This window comes from Anarrhichthys ocellatus, unplaced genomic scaffold (genome assembly GCF_004355925.1).
Source record: "Anarrhichthys ocellatus isolate YVR2014 unplaced genomic scaffold, GSC_Weel_1.0 scaffold72, whole genome shotgun sequence".
Lineage (NCBI taxonomy): Eukaryota > Metazoa > Chordata > Actinopteri > Perciformes > Anarhichadidae > Anarrhichthys > Anarrhichthys ocellatus.
Window position 1 is genome coordinate 431,885 of NW_022280102.1, and position 12,705 is coordinate 444,589.

Below are 12,705 nucleotides of genomic sequence, written 5' to 3' on the forward strand. Positions count from 1 at the left end.
ATACAGCGCATAGGTAACTCTCTTTATATATGTTTTTCTCTATATATATCTATATATATGTCTATCTCTATCTATATATATGTCTATCTCTATATATATCTATATATATGTCTATCTCTATATATCTTATTGTGTCTAAGTACCTTTAGCAATTATAGTCTCAAATCTATTGGCCAGAACAATAGATAATAACAGGGAATATTACAACCATCGCATTGTCTTGACTCTTTTCTAGTTTTATGAAATGGTTGTTTTGTTGTGATGCAGAACATGATTTGCCAGAGATTAGATTCAGACTTTTCCATGAAATTATGAAAAATGTTTCTCTTTTCCTGATTCCTGTGTTCTTTCGTGTCCCTCAGCCTGGCAGAGGAGCTGCTGTCGGAGGCTCTGGCTGACGTGGCGGCAGAGTTCCAGGATGTTGTGGAGGAGTACGCCGAGGCCGTCTTCACCTCAGAGTTTCTCCAGCCGACCCAGTCACCTCCTGCTTCATCTGCTGCTTCGGTCGGCCAATAGGGATGTTACAGCATCATGGATGTAGCAGTGTCTTACAACATACTATGTGTATTTATTTTGTAGATATATGTAAATATCCGAGACCTCGGGTCTTTTTGTCGACCAAGCACTGTGATTATTTCTCTCCAGTTTCTCAGGCGGATGTTTCATTTTGGAATGTAACTCTTTCACGTATGTACTTATTTAGTTAATTTACAAAGATCTATATTTAATTGGGATTGTAGATATATTTTTAATGAAGCGGACGAGATTGTTGAATTGTACAGGGAGCATTAGTCACGGTACCCTTTATGGTCCATCTGTATCTGTGATTGAATTCTGCTGGGAAAGTTAGTTTAGTTTCGATAAGCTTGGAGAGACCATTACAGAGGATTATAAGATTACCGCCCTCCCCTTGCTCTTGGTTTAAATATCCCTGAGGATTACGCACACTTTCCATTTTCACGTTGGAATACAGAAACAAATGAATTGCATACGGTCCCCACCGAAATGATGCTGGAAGGACAACTTGAGTTCCTCTTTTGCTTTAATGTCTAAATAAAGGGTCCAAACACCTCACTGGTAAATGTGTTATCCCAGTAAAGAGTAACGTGCTGACATTCTTTTTATTAAATTGGTTAAACACCACTTTTCTAATGATCTCTTCAGTGCTTTTCTTCATTTCGGTTTATTTCTTTCCTCGGAGCCAAATCGAGTATGGCCACTAGTTTATATACTGTTGCCACTGACCTTGTCAATTCTGAATGCAAAATATCAAAGGATGGACTCGGCAGACCGAGAAAATGTCTGAGCCCCTTGTGAGCAACATGAAAGCCATGCAGTCGGAGCAGAGCGGACACATCCAGATGTTTTGCTGGCCTCTGGGGACCAGCCCTTGACAGGGGACATACAGTGACTGAACGAATTAGCTCACATTGAATCAGCTGCCTGGGATCTCTCTCTCCCGTTGGCTTCTGCGTGGGCGTCTGAATACGTGCGGTCTTTCACAGGCTCCAGCTCTGTTTCTTCTTCGCAATCCAGGACCAATGGGAAATCGGTTGGCTTGAAGCGAAGGTGGTGTTGTCTTCACACTGACGAACAGGACTGAGGTCGTTCTGACGTTGGCGAATAGGAAATGACTGTTCATTTTTCAAGTGCAAGTTTCTGACAATTTTTCATTGTTATGGTTCAGAAATGTCCAAACGAGTCCGCCGAGAGTTGAGAGATAATATATTTTCATATTTTTGCAACACTTTTGACTGAGACTGTGTTGTCAGCTAACCCAGAGAATTGGCTCCCTGCTTTCTGTATGTACATTTGTCACATAAGCTTGAACATTCCCAAGCAGATGTTAGAGTTCATCGTCTAAAACTAGCACTGGTTTGCACATATTATTGCAAATGGTCAGAGAGGTTAGACCTTGACACCAGCCAGCACTGACTCATTGTCAGAGCTCATTTCAGAATTGGAGAGGACACAGCTGACTGCGATGTATACATGATGTATTGTGAGAGGGCACTTTGGCGTACAGGTGCGTCAAGGCCGCGCTGTGACACGTGGGGCGCTTATGTAACGTTTTCAGCTGACGCTCTGTACTTTAACTAGATCTAATGGTTTATCACTCCTGTTTGCTGTGCTCAATGATGTTCTGTTTGAGGGTTGGTTTATTATTTCTCACTGAGCCATCTGTCATGCACATACTTTGCATTGTTTGCATTTTCCGCCTCATGAAAGTTCCTTTTAGTCCAAATCATTTCGAGGCTTCATTTGCACTCTGGGACCTCATAAGACACCTGTGACTGCTGGGCAGCTTTTGACTGTCTGCATTATTAATTCAGACGCAGCTTTGCATTTATTGGGGGGATAATCAATGGTCTCAGAGCCAGAAGCTAGTTATGAAACAAGTGAAGAAGAATGGGTCCCTGCAGATAGGCAACCAAATTCACACTGATGGAGTGTGAGACTGAAAAGCTTCTAAGTCGACCTCAAAGCGGTTGTGAGTCTGAAGCAGTGGATGCAGCAGAGTTATGGAGAAAAACCCATTACGGTGTTAAGATGGAGAAGAGACTCTGACATGCAGAATGACCTTCACCTTGATCCTCCCTCATCAACTCATTCAACTTCCTGCTTTCCTGTCGGCTGAGCTGAGCCTCGGTTGTTTATTTAATGGGTTTCGATTGAAGCAAAAGTTATCAGCCATGCACTTCTTGATCATCAACCAAAAAGAAATTGAGGAGATTTAATTAAATAGTCTTTGATATGATGCTTGATCAAAAGATGGATCATATCCTTATACCGCACTGTTACTCTATAACCTTTATAAGTAGGGCTACAAGTCCTGAATTTAGAGAAATATTAAAGTAAAACTCAAAAATGATCAAAATATACCCGTCTTAAAGAACTAAAAGTTAAAATACTTACTCTGCAAAGTGGCCCCTTTGAGAGTATTACATATGTATTACTATTGATGCATTAGTTTCTAAACATCATATTACAGTATAGCTGGTCAAAGTGTAACTCATTTAACTACTTTATTTACTGTTCGGTATTTTAACCTAACAACACATGACTATTAATGTGTTTTGTTCATCAAATCTTGATCTACAAAGAAACCACTACAGCTGTGAATTAAATACATATTTGGAGTCAGAGGAGTAAAGCTCTCACACACACACACACACACACACACACTTTACGCCTCTGGTCTGATTTGACATCACGGTTGGCGGTCTCTCTGGTGTTTTTTTCCTCCGTTTTTGATGTTGCTGTAAAATCAATCTCTCTTGATGTGGACTCGCTGTAGGATTCAGAGTTATGTGCTCAATGGCATGGAGAGAATTCTTCTTGCAGAAGAGATTCACTTAATGCAATTAGCCTCTGGTTTTTTTCCCACTTGTATCCAGTCAGTGCAGCCATTTGGTGTAATCAGTGTGATCTGTCTTGCTGGCTTCCTGGCCTTGAGGCTTTCTCCCATTAGTTGTCTTCTTTGTGGGATCTCAGCTCAGTGTGCTGGGCCAGGAGTGTATTGTCACATCGCTTTCATGACGAATACAAATTGGCTGCATCTTTTCCTAGTATAGAGTTTAGAAACGTAGCGTGATCAGCCCTCAGATTCCAGGGCAATGTTTTTGGCCACAGGCATTTTCCTCTATCAATATTCATTTGTGTGGACACGGCCGCCAAACGACACCCCGACCAGACCGTCGTACTGCCTGTGTGACCTCGTGTGTGGAGGAGGAGGAGGAGGAGGAGGAGGAGGGGTAAACACAGCAGGTGTTATCAATAAGGCGGCTTCCCTCGCTATAGAGTGTAATGTCTGCCCCATAAGCACTCAGTGAGAAATCCTATTTTGCAGCAATTCGGGTCAAGTATTGCAGTAGTGCAGATCAAGATGAGCTTACAAATGAATTAGAGGCACCCATTAGGTAAAGCATCCGTCAGATTAGACCAGATCTCACAACAGGATTTAAAAGGATTTAAAGTTTCGGGAACATGATTCATATGCTTCATTTCTCTTTTATCTCTAAAGCGAAATGGGAGAAAAGGATTTCTTTGATTTTCTCTCCTGCCTGGTGACTGCCCCCGATGACCAAGGCGGTATACCTGCTGCTTCAGTGATGGACGGTTGACAGGTGTTTTAGCTGTCACCCATTCATCCTTAGTTTGCAGTGATTTAGTGTCTCTCCTGCTCTTCATCCTTACACCTCATCTTTTCTTCATCCTCTTAAAAAGGCTTTGTAACCTCCATCCTGTAGCCTATACAATACAGGCTTATGTGTGACACTCGCAAGGATTTTTACCTACTTTGTATTTGATGTGTAATTCGTCCTTTATGCCTGTGCAGACAGGAATATTAATTATTTTATATATAGTCTAGCAGATATGCTACAACCACACCCTATATGACACTCACTTTAACTTTAAATGTAGTCATCTGTGTAGAACCTCCAGTATTCTTTTAATGGTTCTGCTGTTATGTTTTGTCCCTCACTAAATCTTCATACCTCATCTTCTTTTACAAATACGAAATATAAAGTCTACAACAGGGGCTACTTGTGTGACATTACATTGATTTGTTTATATACCAAACATTCGGTTTATTTCCATATTTCAATACATCCAATGGAATTGATTTGTGTTTTCACAACAGCCCCCCCCCCCTTCATTTAGGATAGCCTACTTCTTGAGCGTTTTCCAAAGTCAGACACGGTGAGAGGAAAAGAGGAGGGACGCCATTCAGCATCACGCGGACGTGCGCGTGGAGGCAGTCGAGCTGCAGACAGGGGTCTTGTTTTTGGGGGAACTCTGGCTGATGTTAGCGGTGGAGAGGAGAGAGGAGAGAGGGGAGGGGTGGGCATGACATGTGAGCCAAGTCTGCACAGATACAACAAATACCCAAAGTATGTCTGCGGCATGGGCGGGTCGATGCTCGGAGGCTCTGAGACTTGACTCAGGTGAATGAGAGCTCAGCTGCAGAATTAGTATTTTTTTGTCTCTCCTCTCCTCTTGTGTCCCCCCCCACCTCTCCACGGTGAGAGGAGACCGACGCGGCAGCTGTAGCTCTCCGTGCCTGCTTCACCCCGCTTCAGTCCAGCAGGCGTCAAGGTGCAGCGGGCGGGAGGACGAGCCGCCGTTTAACGTCGCAGACTTAACGTGACGGCTTTGCCGAGTGACCTCAGAGAGACGGAGACACGCGGGAGAGGACACTATGTCAAAGGAGACGAGAGGAAAAGGTAAGGGGCACACTACGCGTACAGTCTCGTGCTAACAGGTAGACCGTGCCGCTGGATGTTGGCACGCGCGCGCGCTGCATGTTTGGATGCAATCTGTAGGAATGTGCGACGGTCTGAAAACGGACCTCTGTGTGTGTGTGTGTGTGTGTGTGTGTCCGGTGGACTGTCCAGCTTGGTCTGTCCTCATATCTGTTCTATCTGTCCTGTCTGTCTCTGCGGGTCCAGTGTTCCATCGAAATGTGTGACCCATCAGATTCGATGATGCTGCAGGGTCCCATAGGCAAAAAAAAAAACAAAAACAAAAAAAACTGGTAACAGCTGACACTATTCAAATTCAGGATGTGAGCGTATCTAAAAAAACTTTTGCTGAAATCCCCAATCAGGTCACAGAATCAACAGGACACAAATAGCGCACACATGCGTGCTGCGTTCTATTCATGTCCATTCATACAATTACACTATATCAGAAAATAAATGTCCAGGACAAGAGTAAACCGGGAATAATACAGAGGAGTTCAGTGCGTTGCTAATAATAGCGGGCGTTTTTGTATGTAGCTCATTTGATTGTTAATTGGATGTGTGCGCCAGTGTTTCCAGGACAGCCGGCCCCTGCGGTTGTGACATTTCTGTTGCATAAAAGCTTTATTGTTGCCCATTCAAAAGTAGTATTGCCTTAAAATTATGCTTGCTCAAAGAAAGAGGCAATCATAACAATAGATGAAATAGAAAGCACTGCAATTTTGAGCAGTGTAATAGACCACTGGAAGCCCAGTGCCTTTCTTCTTTGTGTATTTGATGCAACAACACACAGGTTCTACTTTCTAGCTAATGTAAAATCCTGACAATCATGCTGGAGCCAGCATGGGGGGGCATTGTGACTAGTCCGGCTTTTCATCGCTCTGGGGCCCGGGGTCTATTTCCTTGTGACGTCAAGCATCTCTGCCCGAGCTGAAGAGCCTTTGAGCAAGTCACTGAACCTCTCTCAGCTTCAGGCTTGCTGTTTGTACTGTATGTCGGGTTTGTGCTCCGCCCTTTTCCACGAGGCGAGGGCAGAAAGACAATTTCCCTGCAGAGATCAATAAAATATCAGATCATTATTACTCTCAGTGGGGACAATACGTGTCACAATGGAGAGGGGATTTTATTCAATATGGTTAAGGCTTTAAAATATTGCTGTCTACATCCTCACTAGATACGAGGGTGCACTGCCATACAAAGTGGATCGTCTCTGAAATAGAATCAAATATTTGCCTGTCTTCAAGAAGAAGTGCCAGGCTGAGAGATCAGTGGCTGCATTAACCCATTCAATCCCTGCTTGGGCTCCTTCAATTTAGAGAATGTATTTTCTGTATCTGGATTCATCTCGAGTCGTCTCTTTTTAAACCACTCTGAGGCCAACAATTATACAGGAGTGCAATGGTTTTCTAATTTGAAATAGAGGTATGAGGATTTGAAGAAAGACTGGCAGCACAGTAGATCCAACATGAGGCATAAGCCAGTTACATGGTTAATAAAAGACCTTGTAAATGATACAAATAGGAAAAGGAATAAATGCAGACCTAAAACGCTGAAGGTCATTGTCATTCTGAAACCGAGGCACAGATGTTTGGGTCACTGTTCTTAAAGAGTTTGTTCATGTGTACCAAATCTGTGTCAATTGTACTTGAAGATGTGAGGTGCAGCCTCTCAGGTCACCGAGAATTTGTTCCACTCTAAAAAAAAATCAAGCAAATAGTCCGGTTTTTAGTAGCCGATCTCACAATACAAATTTGGTTCTTTGAATGCTGCAACTGGATGGCCTCTTCAGTTAATCTTAATTATATTGCAGTGAGCCTCACCGTAAAATTCCCTCGCTAATAGAAACTACATTGTGAGGCCTTTCCATCATCGCAGCCCCAGCTCTATGAAATCATGAACCCTGTGATGCTCCAGCAGGCTGGTGGCAGAGTAAAAGCAATGGGAAGTATATGGGTTTATTGGTAGTGCATTCATATTTCAAGCAGGCGGCGTTTCTGTTTTCATTAAATATCGCTTGACCTCAGCTCACGTCATAACTTGTGAAGTAGAGCGGCTCCCGTAGAATCATTGTTCTTTAAAGTCTACATGTACATGGACAGGACGGACTTTTCTAATTTCAAGACTTTCACTTATGTACGCAGCTCTTATCTTTGTCATTTTCAATTATAAGAGGGCTGCAAGGGATTCTACACTTCTTAATTCTAGTTTAAACATTCTCTCTTGACTCACATGGGAGCTACATCTGCACTGTTAAGGACGATGAAATGAAAGGCAAGGATAATATAGGAGTGCTGTATCGATTTTTTTCATCATTAAAGTATGGCAACGAGCATTTATGAACCGTCTTTACAGTTTACAGCGCCTTTTCTCAGCTTCTGCAGAAATGATGGCCCTGTGCCCAGATTCACTTACTGAGATAATTTCGAGCAGTAATGAGGGTTCAGGAATTATGGGGGCTGTGATGAGTAAAGCGTCAGTCCTCAAAACAAAGCAGGTGTGACTCAAACATAGCCATTTTTGTCTTCAATCACTTGATTGGTCCACCACTTGGTCCTTGCTGAGGTATCTCAACAACTATTGGTTGGATTGCTATGACGTTTTTTGTCTTCCTTGATTCCCTGAATGTAGCACCACCACTAGATCAGTATTTTTGATTCATACTGTTCAATTTCTCGATGGATTAGTGTGAACTACAATATTCATGGTTCCCAGATGATGTACGTTAATGACTTCGGTGGTCCGTGATACCTAGCTTTTCCCTGGCGCCGCCATCGTGAGGTTGCGTTTTGTGGTTTTGGATTAAATGTCTTGATAAATGAATTACCATGAAATTTGTTGCACATGTTCATGTCCCCCTGAAGATGAATTGTAGTCACTTGGGTGATGCCTTTGAGGTCCTGTGTTTAGGATTCCGGGGCATCTATAGACAGAAAACTATGTTTTTATTAGTGTATAATCAGCTGAAACTAAGAATCCTTGTAATTTCGTCTGCTAGTTGCACCGCCATGTTTCTACAGTAGCCCAGAATGGACAAACCAAACACTGGCTGTAGAGGAAGCCTTTTACGGGGGGTTTTTTTGGCGTTACTTGAAGGCCACCGTAGCCCGCCGACATGCTTGGAAAGGGAGGGGTTAGTGGAGGGATATTGTCACCGCTAGATGCCACTAAGTCCTACACACTGGTCCTTTAACGTTTCATCTAGCGTCAGTATCTGGATAATATTTTAATTTATTCAACACTTCAGTTTATGACCAAATAGCTGCAAAACTAATTCCCATCAGCCTCAGAAGTCCTTTCTGTTGATAAGTTTACCGTAATAACGTGCGTTAGCATTTAGCTCAAAGCACCGCCATGACCACTACAACCTCACAGGGCTGCTAGCATGGCTGTAGACTCTTAATGTTGTTGAATACACATTCAAAGATGACAATTAGCCATTTTACACATGTTGTTTTTTTGTTTAATTTTACTTTGTTTAGGGAAATGCAGATGCTCAGTTCCAGCTGCGTTCTGAAGCCAGATAGGTCTTGTGCTGCCAAATCTCTTTAAGAATTCTTCATATTTTTCAGTCATCTTCGTCATCCTTCCCTCCCAGAGTCTTAACTGATCCCTACTGTTTGTCCTCCCTAAGACGTTATGAACCATTTCCGCGCTCAGTGTGAGATATGGCACCTCGGAGCATTTCGTATTTGTCATATTTGATGAAATTGGATCTGTCCGAAGTGGTATGTTTTTTCATTTGCTGTCCAAATAGAATAAATGGGTAGCCTACCCTGCTGTTTTGCTGAGATTCAGCGTCAAGCTAAAAATAGAGCAGAAGGATGCTGATGAACAGTCTCTCTCTTCTTCTCTCTGCTTCCTTCTCCGTCTCTGTGAAGGTGGATCCTGAATATTTGGCAGTATTTTAGTGTTGAATCTGTCATGTTTGCCACGTTGTTTTGGGAATAGACTGCTGGCACATTTTCTGCAAAAAAAACATTTTATTTGATGCTGTCAGTGATACCTCAAATCCAGCTCAGTCACTCGGTTTAAGACTTTATATATTACATTATACCACAACAGCTGGTTGTGTGTTGGGTTGTTGTCCTGGCAAAAGGTCTCCAGACAGCCTGATCAACAAGCAGCGCACAATGTTCTCTGAATTCTACCGAGGCCTGTGCTAATGCATTCAGCCCGTGACCTCTGTTATTTTATTTGATCATACAAAACAGTGCTAATTTCAATTTAATAGGCTCTTGTCATGGGAAAGCACACCGGGCCTGTGTCGGGGAGCAGCTCTTCACGATGCACACAGCAGCTGGCCCGCTGCTATTTGAGGTCGGGAGACGAGGCGGTGGCAGGGGACCGTCTCACCTGGAGCCGGGCACCAGTCTACTTGTTGTTTGCCACTGCCAAATGTCTTGACGTCACACTGGTGTCTGAATACAGAGTGTGAGGCAGAAAGTGTGTTTTTCTATCTCTACTTTAGTGAATCACAGATTTCTGGCTATGAGGAAGCTTTCAGAGTCTCTAAATAGGCTTTTTGATGGCGCACTCTCAGCTCTTTAATGCTGGACTATATCACAAACACGGTAACTTTAAAATCTACTAGTTTGTAGTAAATGTTTTAGGTAGGTCATTACCATTACCGGTTTCGGCTAATTTACATTAGTGATTAATTGGATGCACCTGTCAGAGAGCAACCAGTTGAATTGTCAATCACAAATTGACTGTCGAGCGAGCATAAGACTGTCGAGGTTAACCATTGTTTTTTCAACAGGCAAGTTTACCGTTATTGTCATTTTGGGAGCTGTTTTTAGTAAAAGAAAAAACACTTCTAATTGTATACCACCAAGTGGAGCATTTAGCAGCTAACGAGATGATTTTTCACAAAGCTAAAAGAGCATTGGATATTGGACTCACATTCACCAGGTGACCAGAAACACCACTCCAAATGAATGCGAATGTTCTGCTTGTCGGAAGATAAAAATGATTAAATTAGTCGGAAAAACATCAATGCTAGCTTTCAGGCCAACTTGTTTCCTGACCCTCCCAAATTCATAATCAAATGCTTAATGTACAACAATTAAAGTTGGGATTATAGTTAGTTTGTGATCTCCTCACCAGCCAGCTGCAGTTAAGTGGTTGCCTCTTCACCCAATGCGTACTGTATACATCATTTAAAATCATGAGAGCATGCAGTTTATAATGTAATCCCTTCACATGCAGTCATCCTCAGGCTGAAGATGCAGTACTATGTGTGGCCATTGTTGCATAGGCGGAAGGGGAGAGTGTGCAGGCGTGTAGCAGCCCATGTACAGTCGATGCAAGTGCTGATCTGCGTAGCTGCACTGCAGATAAATAGCATCCAGGATGATAATGTCTGGAAGGTGTGTTTGCGAACGATTCATTTTTGAGGAGGGATCAAGCTCTCTGAAGTCTCTCATTGGCTGTAGAGATTGATTTTACCTTTGTGCTGAAATGAGGTTTAATGACAGGCTATTAATAGCTATTTCCAGCTCACAGAGGACCAGGCAGACTTTTCTTTATTGTTTACCTTCTGTGAACCACAGGGTGTTCACTGTGGCAGGACATAAACACACAGAATCACAATGTTTTTCCTTCACGTCCAGTCAGGTCCATGGGATTTTTCTCTCTATACTTGGCCATGTTGCATATTTAAGATGAGGGGCAGAGGCACTTCTCATTTCCTCCCGTTTCTCCATGCGCAGAAGAAAAACCTCATTGGACTTCCTCTTGTTGTGGTAGATATCGCACTCTGATGTTGTGGATTGTCCAGTGTTCATTCAGAAGTGGTTTGCATCATCAGAGAGCCCTCCTGCACTTCCTCTCTGTGACCCGGTAGATCTTTTGGGCGCCGTTAGTTGAGAGAGAGTGAATATGAAAGGCTGCTAATTACAAAATGAGGAGATTGGCAGTTGTTGAGCTTACAGACCATCTGGGTTGGAGAGGAGAGGAGAGAGGGCAATAAGAGATCAAGCTCCGGCAAGGACAAATTCTGTGAGGAAACCGATTAAGAACCAAAAATCAATCCTATGAGGCCGTCCTCAATGCTGAGGGCTCATTATCCTCAAAACCCCGAGCACTTTATGAGGACGTTCTTCAAGCTCACGATGAAGCAATTTCACATTCAAAGCTGGAATGCTTTTATCTTGCATATATATATCTCTACATATGGACATTTTATTTCTGGCTGAAATGAATCTATTGGTTTGGACCCTTTAATTGGGATCACAGAATCTTGTAACATACAATCCTATCATCATAATACCAAGTCTTCCCAACTAAACAAACATAATATGCTCTATCTGATTGCTTCTGAGGCTGACCCGAATGCTTTGAAGCTTCGACCGTTGCTAGGGAGGCCCCCCCCCCGAAACCCGGTTCTAAACGGGAACCGATAAAACAGTAAATACCCAGAGTATCGATAAGGTCCGGAGTTAACGGTGCTGCTATCGGTGCCTTAGAAGTTACGGGGTGAGACACAAAAAAGCAGCGTTGCAGACCTTCTCTTTTTGTTTCTGTGTCTTTGCACGAGTGGCGGAGTCGTGCTTTGCTCTGACACACACAAACACACACAGTACAGCGCGAGACACACATCATGGCAGAGAGAAGAAACAGATTGAAAGTGTGGCTACATTCTACTCGAGTAGATGCCTATAACTGTCGTCTCAAATGCAATAAAACCCATACAAGAAAGACAGGTAATACCAGCAATTCATTGTGTGTATATTGAGTTGTTTAATACTAATAAGGGGAACAGCTGTGTCATCTGCTAAGAATAATGTTTCTTTCATACATTTGCTTATTTATTTACTTTTGTTGTTGGCATTGGAATTGTAACTGGTGTGGTAAGGACCCAGAAGCAGTACGACAGACGCACTGAATAGTTGGAATCAAAGCTTTATTCTCAACTGAACACACAACAGGTAACAGTCTAGGATATGCACAGGTGTAGAATCCCACACGGTGGAACGCCAAGCCGTCAAGGGAGAAGGCAGACAGAACTCGGAGGAAACAGAGGCAGGATCTCGTGGTCGGGGACAGAAGGCTGAGGGGTTTACCGGGGCAGAGGCAAGGCGGAGAAGTCCAAACAGGCAGGGTCGGTAATGGGAAATTCCCATTGGGAACTCCGTCGGCGGGTAAACGCTGGAAGGTCTGGCATGAATGCGGAGAACGATCCGGCAGTGAGTGTGTGTGTGTGAGACTGGGGTCTAAATAGTGAGCAGAGTGAGCAGGTGAGAGTGATGAGCTGATGAGGTGGGTGTGACTAGCAGGTGCACTGAATGAGCTGATTATAGAGGATAGCAGTGGCAGAACTGTGACAGAAATAGTATAGTCTACAATAGTGAGTTAATTAAATAATGCTGCTGTTGCTGCTCAAGAATGACGCTAAAAATGTCACGTCAATGTCATAACTTTTTACATATCTTTCAACTTGAACTCCTATTACTACTAA

General features: G+C 43.1%; 2 protein-coding genes across 6 annotated transcripts in view; both read left to right on the forward strand.

The window, feature by feature from the left end:
• Window positions 1–2,050, forward strand: part of kiaa0753 (KIAA0753 ortholog) — a 21,005-nt gene extending 18,955 nt beyond the window's left edge. For all 3 annotated transcript variants that reach the window (XM_031873638.1, XM_031873639.1, XM_031873640.1), the window contains exon 18: window positions 363–2,050. In XM_031873638.1, coding sequence (XP_031729498.1) covers window positions 363–516 — 154 coding nt within the window. In that variant the 3' untranslated portion in view covers window positions 517–2,050. The remainder of the gene's footprint in view (window positions 1–362) is intronic.
• Window positions 2,051–4,751: 2,701 nt separating this feature from the next.
• The window catches only part of pitpnm3 (PITPNM family member 3), an 84,752-nt gene continuing 76,798 nt past the window's right edge, over window positions 4,752–12,705 (forward strand). For all 3 annotated transcript variants that reach the window (XM_031873458.1, XM_031873459.1, XM_031873460.1), the window contains exon 1: window positions 4,752–5,228. In XM_031873458.1, the coding sequence (XP_031729318.1) occupies window positions 5,204–5,228 (25 nt within the window). In that variant the 5' untranslated portion in view covers window positions 4,752–5,203. The remainder of the gene's footprint in view (window positions 5,229–12,705) is intronic.